Source organism: Podarcis cretensis (genome assembly GCF_951804945.1).
Source record: "Podarcis cretensis genome assembly, chromosome: 6".
Lineage (NCBI taxonomy): Eukaryota > Metazoa > Chordata > Lepidosauria > Squamata > Lacertidae > Podarcis > Podarcis cretensis.
Genome location: NC_137175.1, coordinates 26443508 through 26462937, shown reverse-complemented (window position 1 = coordinate 26462937; position 19430 = coordinate 26443508). Strand labels below are relative to the sequence as shown.

Below are 19430 nucleotides of genomic sequence, written 5' to 3'. Positions count from 1 at the left end.
AGTTAGGAATCACTGGAACATGCCCCCCCCCTCCAACTGCAGGGCAGACAGCTGCTTTACCAGGCTCTGGGAACATCATAGGAGGGCTCTAGGAGCATCCCAGGGGCCTTGTGCAACCTTCCCAAAGCCCACTAAGTGAGGTGGAAGGACGTAAGAAGGTATTTCTGGTTGTGCGGGTGGGAGGAAAAAAATGGAGGTGCTGGTGGTGAAACAGCAGTTTCCCTCCATCATTCGTTCATTCATTCATTCTCCCCTACCCCATGAAAGGTTGTAATCGCATAAGTAAAGTGAGCATAAGCTGGGTTGAAACTATGCTTTATTTCCCCCGTGTCAAAGACTTAGTTTGGCACACACACCCCCATGTACATTTGCATACAATGCCTCAATGGAGCCCCTCTGGAGGCTTCACCCATGGGGGAAAAAATCCAGCTAGCCCCCCCGCCCCTGCCAGCTACAGCTCTACATACCTGCCGCCCACTCTAGGAATATGTTTCAGGGGCTACCAAAGCTTGCTTTTTCAGAAGGGCTGATGTGAGAAATGTACCCCAGTGCTTTTGGGGAAAGGAGAAAATGTGCTCTGGCATATGGAATGGCTTGGGATATGGGGCATTTGCAGCTGGGGTTCTGATCAGCCTTCCTTGTAGTTTTTCCACCCCTCCCCCTGTGTTGCTACGAGTAGGAGTTAGGTTGCCTTGAGAGCTCTTCAAGTTTCCACCTCTGCTTTTGCTTCCAAACATATCTATCCCTCCAGAGGCTCTCTCACCCGTGTCTCTGTTTCTCACTGTCTCCTATTAGCAGGGATGTTTGTTTCACTCTGTGTGGTATAGTGCTGGGTGAGTCAGAAATGCTCTGCTTTTAAAAGGGGAAAAAACACACCATTCAACTTGCCCTCCAAAGAGTGAAGCATTTTGCAGAGAGTTATGATATTTCAAGAGCTTTGTGGTTACTTACCTCTTCCCCCCTTTCTGCTAAGGAGGGTGGTTGAGTGATAGACGATGGGCCATTTTTTGTTGTTGCTGTTTAATCTAAAGCTAGTGCATAGTTTGTATCTGCCTCTTCCGAAAGACAGGGGTTAGATAAACCACGCTGTGTTGTATTCTTAGCCCTGATATTAGCCTTTTTCAAGAGCCAGGGAATACTCAGTGCATACGATATACGATATATTTATTGTCATTGTCCTATGCAGAACAATGAAATTGAAAAACTACATAAAACTACATAAAAACTACATAAAACTACATAAAAACTACATAAAACATTCAAAAAACCCTAAAAACTCTGAAACCCCATTTTAAAATACACTATACTATAGAGACCCCTTATGCTGCATTTAGAACCAGAATTGCATTTGCGTAGAAACTGTTTCTCAGGCGGCTAGTCCTGGCCTTTATAACCCTATACCTTCTTCCAGAAGGAGAAGCTGAAAGAGATCATTTCCGGGGCGCTATCTCTGCCGCTTTCTTATGGCACCTGGCAGCATAGATTTGATCTAAGGTGGGAAGAGTACACACAATTCTTCTCTCTGCAGTCTTTGCGATAATATGTCTTCCCCTTTCCCCCTTCTTTTTGCAACATGGAGGACAGGGCCCATTAGACACCCTTCTGCCACATGATGTCATGTGTACCGCTGCCCGTGCCAAGTTGGGCAGAACCTGGTGTGTGTGCTCGGCAGACAGTGGAGGAGTGTGCATTTGGGGACAAAGTTTAGCTATTGGAAGGTTGCATCGCATGCTGTGGCTGTAGAGACTGATGCGGAGGGAGATGTTTTGTTGCAGCTGGGGCAGATGAAGGCATCCACTTGTGCTGCTGCAGATGCACCATGACATTTCTTCTCTCTGTGCTCCTCTCGGCAGGCAGCTGTATGATTAACCTAATGGATATGACCTTTGAAGAAAAAAAATGGTAATAAGTGTTAGTGTTTAACCAACGTTGCTGAAGGCAGAAGGAGCCTTGGGAGCCTTTCTGTCTCGTTTTGTGATTCCTTGGCCTGTCCTCCTTTGCTGACCTCCTTTTGTCACTGGTCCCCCAGGCTAAGCACCTTGAATGGTGCTAAACCTGAGAAGGAGTTGACTTAATTAAGGTCTTGCAGCCCACTCCCAGCTCCCAACAGGAAAAAAGTCAACTTGCTTAAAACACACACCCAGAATTCAAAATAAGTGAACGAATGAGCAAATTTTCCATGGGAGATTGTCTAAAACAGAGTTAGACCGTTGGCTCACCGACTGGCAGGGCCTCTCCAGAAGACATGTGCCTCTCTCAGCCGTACCTGGGGATGCTGAGAATTGATCCTGGGTGCTTCTGCATGCAAAGCATGTGCTATGAGTCATTTCACAATAGAACAGGGAGTACATTGAGCAGAGGCCACAGAAGCCAAATTAAAAATATGATTTTCAGATATATATGCAGTATGCGTTTGATTTACTTGGGTGGAAAGTGGGCATGTGTTAGTGCTTGTCCATACAATCAACTCAGTGGGGATGGTTTAGTGAGATATGAGATCAGATCTCCTGAACCCAGTTCTGTGTGCACATACCCAGTGCTATTTTCTAGAGAGGTTCCAGAACTCACCATGAATGCCTCCCTTGTTCCCTTATAACGGCAAAGGCACCCACCTGAGAGGTGCCACAATTGAGCTCCGTCTGAAAAAAAGCCCTGCACACACCTAAGATACACCCAGTGGATCTTGCTGCTATGTAAAGATGCAGCAGAATGTGCCATCTGTTCACAGGAACAAAGAATCCCAAAGTGTTTCTGTACCTTAGGACCTTTTACTGAGTATTTTTTGGGTTAGGCAATGATTGTATTTTAAACCTAAAAATCAGTGGCTAGTAGCCACAATGACTATATTTTACCTCCAGTGTCAGAGGCATTTGTTGTTGTTTAGTCGTTTAGTCGTGTCCGACTCTTCGTGACCCCATGGACCAGAGAACGCCAGGCACTCCTGTCCTCCACTGCCCCCCGCAGCTTGGTATTTTTCTTTACAGCATTGGACTTTCCTTTCGCTTCCAGGCATATCCGCAACTGAGCGTCCTTTCGGCTTTGGCCCAGCCGCTTCATCAGCTCTGGATCTACTTGTACTTGCCCTCTGCTCTTCCCCAGTAGCATGTTGGACGCCTTCCGACCTGAGGGGCTCATCTTCCAGCGTCATAACTTTTATATGCCTGTTGTCTTTGTCCATGGAGTTTTCTTGGCAGGGATACTGGAGTGGCTTGCCGGTTCCTCCTCCAGGTGGATCACGTTTGGTCAAAACTCTCCACTATGACCTGTTCATCTTGGGTGCCCTGCTCGGCATAGTTCATAGCTTCTCTGAGTTCTTCAAGCCCCTTCGCCACGGCAAGGCAGTGATCCATGAAGGGGTCAGAGGCATACTGAATGCCAGTTACTAGGACTCACAAGTGTGGAGGGTGCTGTTGCGTTCTGGTCGTGTTTATTCTGATGAACTCCACCCACTGTAACATTTCCTCCCCCTACCCCCACAACGTTTAATCTTGCTATACATTCATACCTTGGAAGTTGAACAGCTTAGTTCCCGAACGTTTTGGCTCCTGAACGTTGCAACGAGTGACTGTTCCGGTTTGCGAACTATTTTTGGGAGCCGAACGTCCGACGGGGCTTCCATGGCTTCTGAATGGCCGCAGGAGCTTCCTGCAGCCAATCAGAAGCCGTGCTTTGGTTTTTGAATGTTTTGGAAGTCGAACGGATTTCCGGAATGGATTCTGTTCAACTTCCAAGGTACGACTGTAATAACAAAGTGATTCTGCTGCCCTGGACACTGCCAGGTGGAATCACTTTTAAGACCTCTGATTGAGGTTTTAACATTTAAAACAAGGAAAATGTGAAAAGTGATCATTAATCTTACCCATTTCCTTTGTTGCAATTTTAACAAATTAACATCTGGATGGGTGCATTAGCTGGACGGAGAGACTGAAATGAGTTCAAGGGTTATTGTTGTAGGATAACCGTGGCTTTAAAAAGACTACTTTGAGAGTTCAGTGTTCTTTAATGGGCATATGCTTTTTAAAAATATAAATATTTTTATTAATTCTCCAAAGTTATTTCAAAGCATTTATCATCATATACAGGTGTTTTGTTTTTTTAAATACATAGTTTCTTCTTGACTTCCCACCTTCCTTTCCTGGTGTTTTTTGTTTCTTTTACACATTTTTATTGTTTTATAACACACCTTTTTATTGTCCAAACCCCAATATCATTAGTTCTTTCAACAATCCACTGTTTATACTTCAAATTCTGCCTTCGACTTTCATGTATGGGTGATGGTTGGATAGGTAATTGATGAATGGTCTCCATTCCTCCTTAAACATTTCATCATTATGTCCTCTTAATTTAGTAGCCAATTTCTGTATAGGCCATTCAGTTTTATAAGCCATTCCTCCTTGGGTTGGTAATCCTTCTCCATGCCTGGTGCGCCTATACTTTTAAAATATTCAGATAAGTTGTAGGCCTGTCGGCTGACCAAATACCTAATTGCAACTTAATATACACCTGTTGGGTGGAAATGCTCATTTTTGTGGTGAGAAGTTTCATGAAGAAAGAGCAGCATTCATCATTAAGAACATTCAATGGCTATATAGAATGTAGCAATCAGCACAAGTGTTCTTTTATGTCGCTTTTGTTTTCGCTGGACGCAACCCACGCTTACTTGTTTTCTGCCTCTCTCTCTCTCTCACTGTGCAGGATACCACAATGTGCTCTCCGGTATCTACGCAGTGCTGCTCTCAGTCCAGCCGCAGCATGTTCCCGTAGTGCCAGTCATCTTGTCGCAAGGTTGGGCTTCTGGTCCAGCAGGAGTGTGGCTGACCCATTGGCAGGTGGGCCATGGACACCCACATGGACTTGTTGACAGAGCTGCAGCTACTGGATAAGGTGCCTACCCTTGAGCGGCTCCGGACAGCCCAGAAACGCCGCGCTCAGCAGCTGAAGAAGTGGGCGCAATACGAGAAGGAGATGCAGCACAAGAGGAGGAAGCATGAGAAGAAGAGGAACGTTGCCAGCCGCAAGAAGGTGTCCTTTGAGGCCAGCGTTGCACTGCTGGAGGCTTCACTAAGGAACGATGTTGAGGAAGGTAGGAGATGCTGCAAGTTCTTGTGCCCCATGTGCCCTTGCTAGGTTTGACTTCAAGCCATGTGCTAAGCGCCCAGTGGTGCATCTGAGTGCTCATTTAGGACCCTGGATGGTTGTCCTTTAGACTGCCATATGTAATATGTCCAGTGTGAGGCTTACAATGAACATTTCTCTTCTTTCCCCCCCATCACTTGACTGCCGTTCCATGTTTTGCATCCTCTAGCACAGCGGTTCTCAACCTGTGGGTCCCCAGATGTTGTTGGACTACTACTCCCATCATCCCTGAGCTCTGGCCTCGCTAGCTAGGGGTGATGGGAGTTGTAGTTCAACAACATCTGGGGACCCACAGGTTGAGAGAGGCTGCTCTAGCAGATTTCTGATGTGTTAGGGCGGAAGCAAAAAAAAAAAAAAAGTCTAGTTTTTAAGAAAGGAAAAAATACCCCAGAGTGTGTGCATCATGGCTACAGGTATAAAATGGGGTTTGTTTCTGGGTTACCCTGATGCATTTACTTGGGCGGGGATGGGAGAATACCAATTTGTTGTAGAAAAGAGTAATATAGACTTAAAGTAAAAATGAGCATTTGTAACCATGCCTGTGTCAAAGAATTGGACTTAGGTGGAATGTTGATCTTTGTTTGGTATATGTTGTGTAAGTGGCAAAAGATACGCTTAGAGCATAATAGCTGCTCTGGGTTTTGGTATAAGGATTTATGGTGATTCTTTTCAGGAGACCTCTCACAAGAAGGAAGTAAGGAGAAAGAAGGAAAGTTAATGATTTGCCTCTTGATAACTTTACTGAGATTTATTTTGTTTTTGCATGGAAAAAGTTATTGATTGTGAAGATGGATATTCTATCTGAAGTTTAAAAAAATAGTTGTTGTTTTAGGACTCTCTTCTCTTACATTTCCCTAATAATTTGTTTCATATTTGGCGGAGTCCAATAATAAACATTCCTTTGGGTGGCAAATTAGAAGAAATAGCTACAAATGGCCTGCAAATTCAATGGAGTTTGCATCAAATGTTCACAGCCTGTTATGCTGTTCAGTTTATTTATCTTTTGTCAGTATGTGATTTGAATGTAGTTTGGGCTGGAACAGACATTACGGCTAGATCCATTAGATGCAATAATATGGTTTGAAAGGAAACACCATCTGAGATCTGAATTACACAACAAATTGTTTAGAAGCTGAGAGGATGATAAAAGTAGGATTAGCCCAGATATTTCCCTATTGCCCTTGGTCATTAGGCATAAATTGTTCAGCTGGGACAAGACAATAGGACACTATTGTGTAATCTGATCTCAAGATTTAAAGATTGGATTGTTGGAGGGAAGATATCAAATGATGTAGTGAATGAGGAAATGGAGGGGGGGGCCTTTTATTTTTTTTCAGCATTGACATTTTTTATATATCAAATGTCTGGCAGCAGTTCTAAAGGAAGTAAATTCATTCCAAGTAGCAATCAGGACATGTTGTCTAAAGCCTTTTAAATGTATATATGATATTTTGGTTTTGAATAACAAGGAAAATAATTAGAGAAGAATGAGGAAATGTTTGCAGAATTGGTATAAACAGCAGCATATACACATACACCAGGTATATATTAAACATTTACCGAAGGTTTGTTTTATGCAATTATCTGTTGATGGTTCTTTAATCAGTATGGACTAAAAATGAAGTACAAGTTATGTTTCTAGGAGAGAACATATCCAGGGCTGGCACATGTCATTTAACAGTATGAAACAAAATACAAGATGGTTCTCATAGCTGTCAAGCGTCCCTTATTTGAAGGGACAGTCCCTTATTCCAGCGCCATGTCCCGCTGCTGTCCCTTATTGATGGATGTCCCTTAAATGATGTCCCTTAAATTTCAAAGGAAGCAGCTCCTCTCCCTCCCTCCCTCCCTGCCGGCCAGGGAGGAGGGAGGCTCCAACTGTGTTGCTTGGCTGTGTTGCTCACCCAATAAGAAGTCTAAGAACGACTGAGGGGTGGAGCTTGCATGCTTTATGTATGGCTAGTTAATTCAAGCAGAGGGGGTTTTTGAATGCTGGGTGCCATTTTGTTGCACGTGCTGCTGCAAACTTTGCAGTGCAAAGCCAGGCCGGGGAGCCATCTTAAGTTGAGGCTGCCTAGGCTTTGTGGTGCATGTGATTCAGATTCTATTCAGTTGAACCTCTGGTTACAAAGTTGGTTAGACAGTGTTCTCGAGGCTACCAGCATGAGTTTGACCAGACTGCAGGAGGACAGGAAGACTGGAGTGCCTGGAACAGGTGAGGCTGCAGGTCCCTTATTTTGCTGCTGGTCCCTTATTTTCAAGGCTGCTGGTCCCTTATTTTCAAATCTGTAAGTTGACAGCTATGTGGTTGTCCCACCCCTCTGTTCTATCTACAGAAACCAAATGTACTGGTCATTGATTCTTACTTCAACCCTGTTGGCAAGAACACATTCACCACCACACCTGAGAGCTAGCTTAGGGGATGCTATGCTCTGTCTTCTAACACCTTGCTGCCTCTTGCTCGTGATGCTACCTATTGGCTTTCCGCTGCCCACTTAAACAAACACTGCAGTTACTGAATTCAGCAGGACTTGCCCCTTCCAAGGAAATGTGCAAAGAATTGCAACCTGAATTGCTGTTTGATTTGATGCTCAAGTTGAAGTTGCTGCAAGAAAGTGGAAGAACTCTTCGCTTTCTGAAGGGGTGGAAACAAATGGGAAATGAAATTTAGATGGTAGTGGAAATACTGGAACTAAAACTAATACTGCAGTGGTATCTCAGTGGCATCCTAGCTGTTCTAGACCACAGGCGGTTAACTTGCAGCCTTCTTTATGTTTTGGACTACGTAACTTGCGTCATCCCTGACTATCCTGGTTAAGACAAATGGGAGTTCTATTTCAGCATGGGAATGGGAGCCAAGAAAGGAATAAGTAACACCTGGAGGGCTCCATTGACTACCCTAGCCTTTCATGACAGTCATTTACATTGGAAGCTGTTTCCCCAGCTGTGCCCCACCCCAGGCCACATGCTATCTGACATCCTTCCAAAAGCAGTGTTTATCCATAAGAAGGGAATTACCCACTGAACTCCAAGCCATTGCTCATTGAATGCGTAAGTGGTGTTGCTGTATCAGTGGATTGGCTAAAGTGATCATTCGTGTTGTTGTATGCAACAAGTGTATATTGCCATTTAGAGCATCTTTATTTAACTGTCAAGGCACCCCAAAACCTGGATTTTAAAACCGCTGGACTTAAAAATGAGAATTGTTACAAGAGTGTGTGGGAATTGTTTACTGCCTTGAGCAAGAATTGGTTTTCCTCTTCAAAAGAGAAATAAAAGATTTATGCTGTTTGGTATTTATGATGTCATTTAGATTTTAGGCTCATTTGTCAAGGAAAGGCTCAAAAAGAAAAAAGGAAAAGGAAAATCTATGGGAGCCTTAGCATATCCTGTTGCAAATGCCCCTGCTTATTTGCGTGGTATCAGCTACAGGCTTAGCTCCCATTGTAGCTGGCTCCGCAGAGGAAACAAACAAGTATAATCCCTGCTTAAAAATCTGCCAATCTAACCCTAAGATTGATAGGTAGGCAGGACAAAGGAGGCAAGCTAAAGGCAACAGTGACAAGTTTGGGATTATTCTGATAGGCAGCCTGCCCACAGTATAATCTTTATGGAGGGCACTGTAGGAGGCAAGGCACAAATAGATCCTGAGAAGAGATTTGCACAAACATGTCTTTGCAGCAGTAATGGGGCTTGAGGTAAATTGCTAGTTCCATCCAGTTAATTACCTCTCTAGCCACTGCTTAGAGGTCCAGGACTCTAGGTCAATTAACTGGACAAGGGCAAGCATCTCTACAGGAATGGCCCCTCCGTATTAGTGGGTTCTCCCCCCCTTTTTTTTACATGTGTATTCTGCAACAGTGAGAGATTTTACTTTCTTGGGCTCCATGAACACTGCAGATGGTGACAGCAGTCACGAAATTAAAAGACGCCTCCTTCTTGGGAGAAAAGCAATGACAAACCTAGACAGCATCTTAAAAAGCAGAGACATCACCTTGCCAACAAAGGTCTGTATAGTTAAAGCTATGGTATTCCCAGTAGTGATGTATGAAAGTGAGAGCTGGACCATAAAGAAGGCTGATCGCCGAAGAATTGATGCTTTTGAATTATGGTGCTGGAGGAGACTCTTGAGAGCCCCATGGACTGCAAGAAGATCAAACCTATCCATTCTGAAGGAAATCAGCCCTGAGTGCTCACTGGAAGGACAGATCCTGAAGCTAAGGCTCCAATACTTTGGCCACCTCATGAGAAGAGAAGACTCCGTGGAAAAGACCCTAATGTTGGGAAAGATGGAGGGCACAAGGAGAAGGGGACGACAGAGGGCGAGATGGTTGGACAGTGTTCTCGAAGCTACCAGCATGAGTTTGAACAAACTGCGGGAGGCAGTGGAAGACAGGAGTGCCTGGCATACTCTGGTCCATGGGGTCACGAAGAGTCGGACACGACTAAACAACTAAACAACAACAATTCTGCAACATGTCATTGATACAATAATCCTTCGTTGGTGGTGGATACATATTGGACCGTCCACCCGTCATTCCACTTTCTTAGTTTTTCTGCAATGGTACATTTAGAATAGCACCAGTACCATCACGGACACGAATCAATTTCAGAGTTATTGTATGAATTTTAAAGGCCCTTAGCAACTCAGGCCCAGGATCCCTCTACAGAGTGCCTGATCTCGTATATCCCTACCCAATCATTGAGATCTCCAGGGTCACTGTTAGTCTCCACTCCCATGGCTTGTATCCACCAGGAGCCATTCATTCACCATTGTGGGACCAGTTTCATGAAACTCATTTGGGTTCAGACAAGCCGCTTCCCTGTTGAACTTCTGGTGCCCCTGAATACCTTTTTTTTATTTCAGCAGGCTTTTAATTGAAATCTGATTATATAGTTTCAACTCATTTTTAGTCTCGCTGTATTGAATCTCCTGTACTCCTGTTAGAAATGACTGTAAGTAAGCGGTATATAAGTTGTCTAAGTAAATAAATGCCCGTTAAATAAAATACATGCACAATGAATAGATCTGTTGGTTAGAGCGAGGTGCTGATAATGCCAAGGTTGAAGGTTCGATCCTTTTAAGGGACAGCTGCATATTCCTGCATCACAGAGGGTTGGATTAGATCAGGGTTTACCAAATTTGGGTCTCCAGCTGTTTTTGTACTACAGTTTCCCCATCATCTTTGACCACTGGTCCTGCTAGCTTGGGATAATGGGAGTTGTAGTCTAAAAACAGCTGGAGGACCCAAGTTTAAGAAACCCTGGACTAGATGATCCTCATGGTCTCTTCCAACTCTATGAGTCTATGAGAAAAAGGATGCCTGGAAGGGCCTTAAGTCTTCAGTTGCTTCAAGGGAAATGCTGTAGGTAAGATGTGTTAATAAGTACTATGGGTAAATTGTAGGTGCTAGCCCTCGAGATACTTTTAGGCTGAGTTTAGGGGTATTTAGTTCTAGCTAAAAGCAGGGTGTGGGTGTGTGGGTGTTAAAGTACCTCATTTTCTGTTTCTTTGAAACCCTAGGATTCTGAGGACAAAGAGACATGTCACACTAAAGACTAATGGGTAGCCCACACACAAATGGGATGATATCACCCTTCTCTGGTGGCATTTCACTGTCTTTTTAGACCTGCAGGTTGCTTAATTTTGGCCAGCTGCCATCAGGCTGTCACTTTATCTTTCCTTTCAAGTTGTTTTCTTGATCTTTCAGTGCTTGTTTGCTGTCTCCCTTGAGTGATTTGGGGATAGAAAGTTGGGATACAAGATATGCTATATTGTTGATTATTTTTGCATTTGTATTCAATTTTTTTTTAATAATAATAAAAAAAGAAAGTTGGGGTACAAGTACTGTGAAATGAATGAATGGGCTAGAAATATTGTCCTGGGCTGTATGTTGTCAGACTATGAGGATGGGGAATCATGTAATTAATCATTTCCTTAAACTTGAGAGAGAAAAGGATTCAATATATATGGGAAACTAGAGGTTGAAATGAAAAAGAGTAGCCCCTCTAAGCAGGCTGGCTTTCTGCTTATAGGTGTTTCAGAGCCGTAGCTACCAGGGAACTAGCCAGGTGAAGCCTCCAGAGGCTCCCATCTCTCTCTCTCTGTGTGTGTGTGTGTATGCAAACACACATGGGGGGAGTGCCAAATCAGGTCTTTGACCTGGGTGAAATAAAGCCCAGTTTCGCCCCTGGGTGTTTTTAAGTTTTGTGAGTGAACATTCACGTGCTGTGTGTGTACACACACACTGACTGGCCTGAGTTGTGGGCAGTTTGACAGGCAGAAACCCAAAATTGGGTGGGAGGAGGGGAACAGTAGTTGGGACTAAAGAACTACACAAATGCATTTCACTCAAGTGGTGCAATCCAGAAACACTTGAACTTGTCCTGTATCTTGGGACCTAAGCAGATTTTAGCTTATGAAAGTTATCGGACACATGAGATAAATGAAGGAGGATACTCTGATGGGCAGATGCTTGAACAGAATTTACAAGGTGAGACAGAGGAACACCTCCTGATAACGGATAATATGGTTCTTTAAATACCTTTAAGAGCCTTTTGAAAGTTGTAGATGTATGATGGATCTCATATTCCTAGTTTGTTAAAGTATCTTAACCTAGGAAGAACTGAAATAGCTCATCAATTCAGTATTCATCATGTACTGTAGAATTTTCCTTTATGATGATCCTTTAATTCAGTCATAGTAGTGATAATGAGCGCAGTGGTGTTTCGTATATGCTGTGTGTATGTATGTAAAATCATCCATACACCTTCTAGTGGCTGTTCACTTACTGTTTTTGCACTGCTTTCAACATAAAACCAACTTCAACAATTAGAAAAGCAGTTTTTTTAAAGAGAGCCTTTAATTAGCTTCTATAAATTGCTTTCTCTTAATGTACTCCTTTTTTAATTTCCAGTTATTCCCTAGATGTTCAGACTTTTTACAAAGGTGCCTTGAATTTTCCATATAGCCCTTTTCTTCTGAAACTGGTATTTACTTCTAAGGAGGGATTTTGACCCAAGTACAGAATCTCCCTGGTGGAGGCAATCTGTCTGACATCTAGGTTCAGCTCCTTGTTTCAGTACATTGTCCCCAGAAATCACTCTCAATTTTTCTGCATAATATTTATAGCATTTAAAGGAATAGCAGAAGTACAGTCATACCTCGAGTTGAACATGCTTCATGTTGAGCGTGTTCAAGTTGTGCTCTGTGGCAACCCGGAAGTAACGGTGCGCGTTAATTCCGGGTTTCGCCGCTCGCGCATGCACAGACGCTCAAAATAATGTCATACGCAGGCGCAGAAGCGGCGAAAAGCGATGTGCCGTCGCTAGTTACATTTGCTTCTGGATACAAACGGGGCTCTGGAACGGATCCCATTCGTATCCAGAGGTACCAGAGGTACCACTGTACAGTGGTACCTCGGATTAAGTACTTAATTTGTTATGGAGTTCCGTACTTAACCTGAAACTGTTCTTAACCTGAAGCACAACTTTAGCTAATGGGGCCTCCTGCTGCTGCCGCGCCGCTGGAGCCCGATTTCTGTTCTTATCCTGAAGCAAAGTTCTTAACCTGAAGCACTATTTCTGGCTTAGTGGAGAGTGTAACCTGAAGCGTATGTAACCTGAAGCACCACTGTATAGGATTAAACCATTGTACTGGGCTTCTTCTTGTAGATGTTGGAACTCGAGCTGCACGTTGACTATCTACCCCAAAATTGTGTGTGCTGGCTGCTGGTGGTAGGGTTTGAGATACAAATATTTCCCACCTCTGATACCTGAGATTAACAGGAGATGTTGGGGGTGAACCTGGGACCTTTTGTGTACAAAGCACTTGCTCTGCCACTTAGCCTGCTTCCGAGTCATAAGGGAAACATTGTGGCGAAGGACCTAGCTCTTTCCAAGCTGGGTTAGATATTGGTAGAGAATGATGTCAATAATTGCTAGCTGATAATGCCAGACTCTTGACTATGTGCATAGTTCCTTTCCCTTATCCCTGAAAATGGTGTTCATTTTGATGCTAGCAGATTAATTTTTTCATTTTTGTTTGTTTTGTTTGTTTTTTGTAGCAGCATTAACAAATGTGTTCCTTCCATAGCAGCACATACGGAGCTCATTTGAATTGCTCTCATTGGTGTGTCTGCATGAGGTACAACCAGTTCGGATGCTTAAGGTTGCCATCTGCTTTGCAAGCTCTGTGTTGCCAGATCTCAGCAGGCAAACCAGAGGACACAGTATCCCTCTTAGCTGTGAATGTCATTGATTTTGGCAGCTGAAGGCCTGGCTGTCAAGCGGCTAAGAATGTTTAGTTAATTAATATCTGATCTTTAAGTGATTTGATTAATCTGTTGAATTCTTACATGCTATCCAAACTTAGTAATGTGGCTTTTTGCAGTTGTATCAGGCACATTTTCTGAAGTGTATGATGGCCTAACAGTGCAAATTATTTTATTTATATTTAGTCTATTCAAGAATTTCTATGCTGCCTTTTAAAAGAAAGTTTTCCTAGCATGGGTTACACAAATATTTATTTTTTATTAATAAGCAAAAACACACTAGTATCTAAAATATTATTTAAAAAACAACAACAATGACCCTGTAATAAATAAAAGAACAGCATAAAGCACTTCAGACCAGCAAACCAATATAAAGTTCACAGTATCACAATCTAAAACAGAGAGCGGTAAAAACCCCGGTGGCCTGAAATGAAAAATCCATTAAGTCCCACCTAAAAGGAAATGGGAAAGGAGCTAATCATATCACTTATGGGACATAACTCTACCGATATGGAGCCACCACGGAAAAGGCCTTGTATCTTCTGCCTGACCTTAGGGTCCAGTCAAGGTCATCTGGGTGTCATATAACCTGCCCCAAGCTGGTTAGGACTTAAAGGGCAATATGAGTACTTTCAATCAGCAGAAGCTGGCATGTATAAAAGAAAAGTCCATCTTCGGTAGTGTCTTGTTCCTCAGTTTTGGAAATTCAAATATATAATGCTTCATATTACATTGGAGATAAAATAGCTTTAAAAATGAACAAGGCATAATCCTATCAGTACTGCCTAGGCCCTAGAAGATCCATATTTAAGAACCTGTGTTGAAATTGATTTCAGCTGAGGGCTGTTGGCTACAGCTGCCTGCCATTAGTGCTGGTATTTCAACTTGAAAGGCAAAGCATCTGCTAGTTTGGGATGTAAATGGGAAGGAAAAGCCTTCTTTAAATTGCATTTTCCATAATATGGTAGGGAGAGGAAGCTATTGGTGCATATGTTCAACCTGCTCAGCTGTGTGCCTTTCAGTCTCTGCTCTGCCAATTCATTGAGATGGGATGGGTTTTAATTTGTGAATTAAGATGTTCATTGATGAATTAAGGCTTGCTTAATCCCAGTGTGAAGTAGGGTTGCATGCAAAGAGATTGCATCAACTGAACAGTAAAAAACGAAACATTGCTGCTTGCCTTGTGCATATTGAAAATGCCATCTGTGTCCAACAGCAAGTGAGTAACCATAGTTCAGCGGTAGATGATTACCATTTCCTCCTTCCTTTTGGCAGAACCAGACAACACCAGACAAAGGACAGGAATCTGCTTTCATTCTGACTTAGCTTCAATATGCTGCCATGTTAACCAGTCATGTTTCACTGCGTAATGACATCTGAAAGTCAGTTCCACAGCACTGGCATTGTTTTATGTATAAGAACGTTATGGGGAGAGAATGGGCAATGATGAGGGGTGCCCTTGTCACCATTGCCAGGGCCACATAACTGGGTTGTGCGTGGTGATTGAAATTTGCATTGTGAAAACACTGTTTCCTCTTCTGCAAAAAGAGATATCCGGAGGATGCGATGGGAGGATGCAGCAAGGTGGAAATATCTGCAGGGCTGGCCCTACCATTAGGCAGAGAGATGTGGCTGCCTTGTGTTTAATTATTGAACTTACTATGGTGGTGGTGGTTTTTACTAAGAAAAAGGGGGGAATGTTGCTTATAGGTTTTTCTGCCTCAGGTGCCCAAAACAACTTGGCTTATGTGGGGTTCTATGCACTTTGACTTAGAAATGGAAAGAGGGCATCCTGCAACAAAATGTGTTGGACCAGAATTGCATAAAGCGTGTTCTCCTTCATGGAGAGCATGTGTTGCCGTGCGGGCTAGCAAGACACCCACTGTTGCTGGGTGGGGAAAAGAGTTTGGCCACCAGTATCATTGAGTTTACTGTTGCTGGGGAGATTTAAATGTTGCCATTTCGTGATTGATAGCCATAGCTTTTAAATACCCTGCACACAGCCTTGAGCTTCCTCTTTTCACTGTGCGCATCGGATCACCCGCCCTCCCTCCCTATTTTCAGGGTTGTTCACATTGACCTTGCTATGCCTGTTATGGGGTCCTCTGCTTTGGGGCAGGGGCCCGGTAGGAATTTGTCTATTTGGCTGATTGGCTGGTGCCATTTGTTTTTTGCCTACTGCATAGCAAATCGTCACAACTTGTAAGGTTGCGGTTAGGCATAGGTTTTATGAATTGGTTGGTGAAGGGGTATGGATTGGCTGTGCCTGCCCCTCCAAATGCTGCTGCTGTAAGGGCATTCCATTAAAGGAATCCAGGGGCTCGCCATGCTTTTGTCCAATCCCCTGTCAAGGGACTAGGGCCACACAAGAGCCCCTGGGAGCATTTGGGGAGAGGTGAGGCATGGTACCCAGCTCCGTCTCTCTGCCCAAAATGTTTTCCCTTTCTGCCTTGGCGTGCGTGCGAATGTCAGTCTGTCCCCGTGCAGGGTCAGATAGTCGCAACCAATGCCTAAGCAACCACTCACATCGCTTCTAATTTTAATAAAGTTGTGGCCAAAATTATGCCAAAAACCTTAAAACTAAAATCATGTGTCAACTGTGTTTTATTGGGGGGTGTCTTGGAGACCTCGACATGCAAAGGGACAGCTTTTACTCACCCTGGTCCTTCACAAGGAGCATTTTTTTAAAAAACCCAACAAGCAAACTGTCCTTTTCCCTGTGTAAAGTGCCATTTTCTTCCTAGATTAAAGCAATTTTCTCTCTGTTATGTACTGAGTCGAATAGGATCCAAACTGCAGCAGTCTGATTGGTCCTAGAACAATAGGATTCAGAATGCAGCAATCTGATTGGTCCCAGAACAATGCAGCAGTATGATTGGTTGGCAGGAACCACCCAATCATGCTCCAGATTGAAGTGAATCCACAACCTGATTGGCTTACAGTAGAATTCCGGAGTTAGCCAATCATGTGCAGCCCATTGTGTAAATAATGTATATAAAGCAGATACTTGAGGGGACATTCATTCATTCCTCCTCACCACTATGAGCTGAATAAAGAGCATGAAATCACTTTGCGACTCTGAGTATATTTCACTCTCCATCTGTGCACCACTGATTGCTACGTAGGCCTTCATGTTAGGTGGCTGGCTGCTGTCAAGGCAAATGTTGTAGTAGTCACATTTATAATGTTGGCCAACATAATTGGATGGTTCCTGTGTCTGTCTTGCTAAACGTTACTTCTGTGAACTGTTTCTCTGTACACTTGTCTCCCACTCTCACAGTTTCTTTCCCTTCAGGCCTTTTCATTTTACAGCACATCCCAGGCTCATAACTCCCTTTTAGTTGCCAAATGCGTTAAATCCTTATTTAACTCTAGTTGCTATAGCAGTTGTCTAGGTAGCTCCTGATAACGGATGCTAAGATTTCCATGCATGCAAACTCTCCCTCCTGCTTGTTTTGTTTGGAGTGTGGTCAGTTCCTCTCTCCTTTGCAATAAGTAACAAAATGCTTTCCCAAATGTAATTGCATTTTGGTAATAACTGAATGAGCTCATGGATAGTCAGACTCTGGCAATATTGTTAAACCTCTCCCAAGTCTGTCTTTCTTTCTTTCTATCTATCTTTCTTTCTTTCTTTCCTACAGCTGCATTTCTACATCATGATAAGCCAGACTATTTTTAGTTGTTTTTTTTAGTTTTCAAATTATTACAGAACCACGAAAACAGATGAGCAATAACAAAAAAATTATAATATAGCCAACTTAAAGGCAGGGCAAATGAGCTCTAAACATATTAAATAGTAACACCCAAACGGAGATCATGATATAGGGAGACATGCCTGTAAATCTGAAACTGAACTATATGAAATAAAATCCCACCGTACTGAGAAGAAAATGACTAGAATCTTCCTGTCCCTCAGAGACCCATAATTTATGTGCTATTTTTTTGATGCAATAAAAGATTTTTATACCATAAGGATATAGATATTGTTAACCATTTCCATTGTAGTGCTGACACAGATGCTGGCAGGATCTCTATAGAAGTCCTTGTCCAATTTCATGTTAGTAACTGCAGCAATAATCAGTCCATGTTTCAGAACTTTTTCTTAAGGTGTATGGTCACACTTCTGGTGAGCTATTCCTGCATTGTTTTGTATTTATTCATTTCTCCTTTCTTCCCAGTTCCTCTCTCCTTGTTTTACTCCCCTCTCATTTCTTTCTGGCTTCCCCCTCTTCCTTTTAATTCATCTGGAATAATTTCCCAAAATTTGTTTTTGGTTTTTTGGGCACCAGCCTTTCCCTTTGCCTGCTTCTTTAAAGCCCCCCCCCCCGCCTCCCTTCTTCCAAACACTTGTCCTGTTGTACCTCTTCCCTAGGCCCTTCCTCCAACCCTGCCCACCTCTTGGAATCTGCCAAAAATCCTTCATTGAGCTTCACTCTTTTATGACATCAGTCTACTTTAGCCAATACTTTCATAGTCTTCATTGCTTTCACCACCATGTCTTGTAGTTCATTATAGTACAGATGATGTGACACAAATCCAGTTCCTTAACATTTGTTGTTTGCAGAAATAAAACTGCTAAAACTTGGTAAGAGAGTGTTGTGTGTGCCATTTTTTCCATTTTCTTTTCTTCACATGCTTTTGTTAATCTGTGTGTCCTGTTCAGTCTTGCCGGAGCAAATGCTCATTCATATTTCCACTCTGTGTTTTGAATCCATTCAGTTTGAAACATTAACTTTTTTCATCATGCTTTAACCCTCTTGCTCATACTCAGGTTTATAAAGAAAGAGTGCCAAAGCCCAAATCTGCATTTCCAAATGACCTTGAGGGCAAAGCCTATAATCCTAGTTTAGATGAAGGTTACATTGTGGTGAAGGGAGTACTTTCTGTGTATGCTCTAAGGTAATTTTTTCTGACATTAAGCTGTGGCCTTAAGGATCCTGTAGCTGAATCCTGCTGTACTCTGGCTCAAATTAAGACCAGTAAAAAAAAAACGTTCTTAACATGAAAAGGCAGCTCATCAGTATCCTGTGAATATCCTTGCAGCACCTCTGATCTGATGCCCTCCCTGCAAAGGGGTGAAGCTGCTAATCTTCATACCAATGACTTTTAATCAGAGGTGATTTCTTAAAGCATCTTCACATCTGTGAATATTCCACCCCCCCAATAGTTAACTACTTTTTAGTGCTGCAGAATGTACAAAAGTACAAAAAAGAACCCTGCATGGTTAATTCAGTTTGATGCTGCATGTAAGCAGCTGATTTTGAAAGCTCACCTAAATGAGTTTGCTGCAGAGACAAAATTTAAACCTAGGACTTCTTTTTCACAGGTCAGTTTCTTTGCCACTGTACATTAAGCTTTAAATCCTTATAAACAAAGAAGCACCATGGGCAGGCATGGCCAAACTTGGCCCTCCACCTGTTTGGGGACTACAACGCCCATCATCCCTAGCTAACAGGACCAGTGGTCAGGGATGGTGGGAATTGTAGTCCCAAAACAGCTGGAGGGCTGAGTTTGGGGGTGCCTGACCATAGGGGGAGGGAGAGAATGACAAGACCAGTAAAAAAATAATGTTAATATGAAAAGGTATCATATTAACAAAGGTATCATCAGTATCTAGTGATCCTGTGAATATCCTTGCAGCTTTTCACAGGAGCATGCAATATATTCCTGCTCCGAAAATTCCTAGCTGTCGTTTAATAAAATTGACTAAAAATTCCTAGCCATTTGGCATTTATTTATATTCCTCTTGCAGTTTCATCATAGCTGTTGCATTTATTATCTCCAAGTGTCTTGCCAACATTCTGTATGCATAAAACTGACACAGCTACTTAGCGTGGCTTCCTGTTTCCACTGTGTAGGGAGTAACATGATGGCCACAGGCGGTGTTATGTCATGTGGTGCATCCAACCACCAGCTTGTGCAGCAGTTGTTTCGGTTTCCCGTATTGATGCACCTTGTACCTTAACTGTTTTGTTTCCTCCTGTAAGTTGCACTGGCAAAGCGGCCCTTCAAGACTGTATC

At 42.9% G+C, this 19430-nt stretch overlaps 1 protein-coding gene across 2 annotated transcripts in view; it reads left to right on the top strand.

Annotated features, from left to right (window-relative positions):
• Positions 1-19430, top strand: part of PPP1R16B (protein phosphatase 1 regulatory subunit 16B) — a 109930-nt gene that overhangs the window by 36867 nt on the left and 53633 nt on the right. For both annotated transcript variants that reach the window (XM_079979376.1, XM_079979377.1), the window contains exon 2: positions 4696-5083. In XM_079979376.1, the coding sequence (XP_079835502.1) occupies positions 4837-5083 (247 nt within the window). In that variant the 5' untranslated portion in view covers positions 4696-4836. The remainder of the gene's footprint in view (positions 1-4695; positions 5084-19430) is intronic.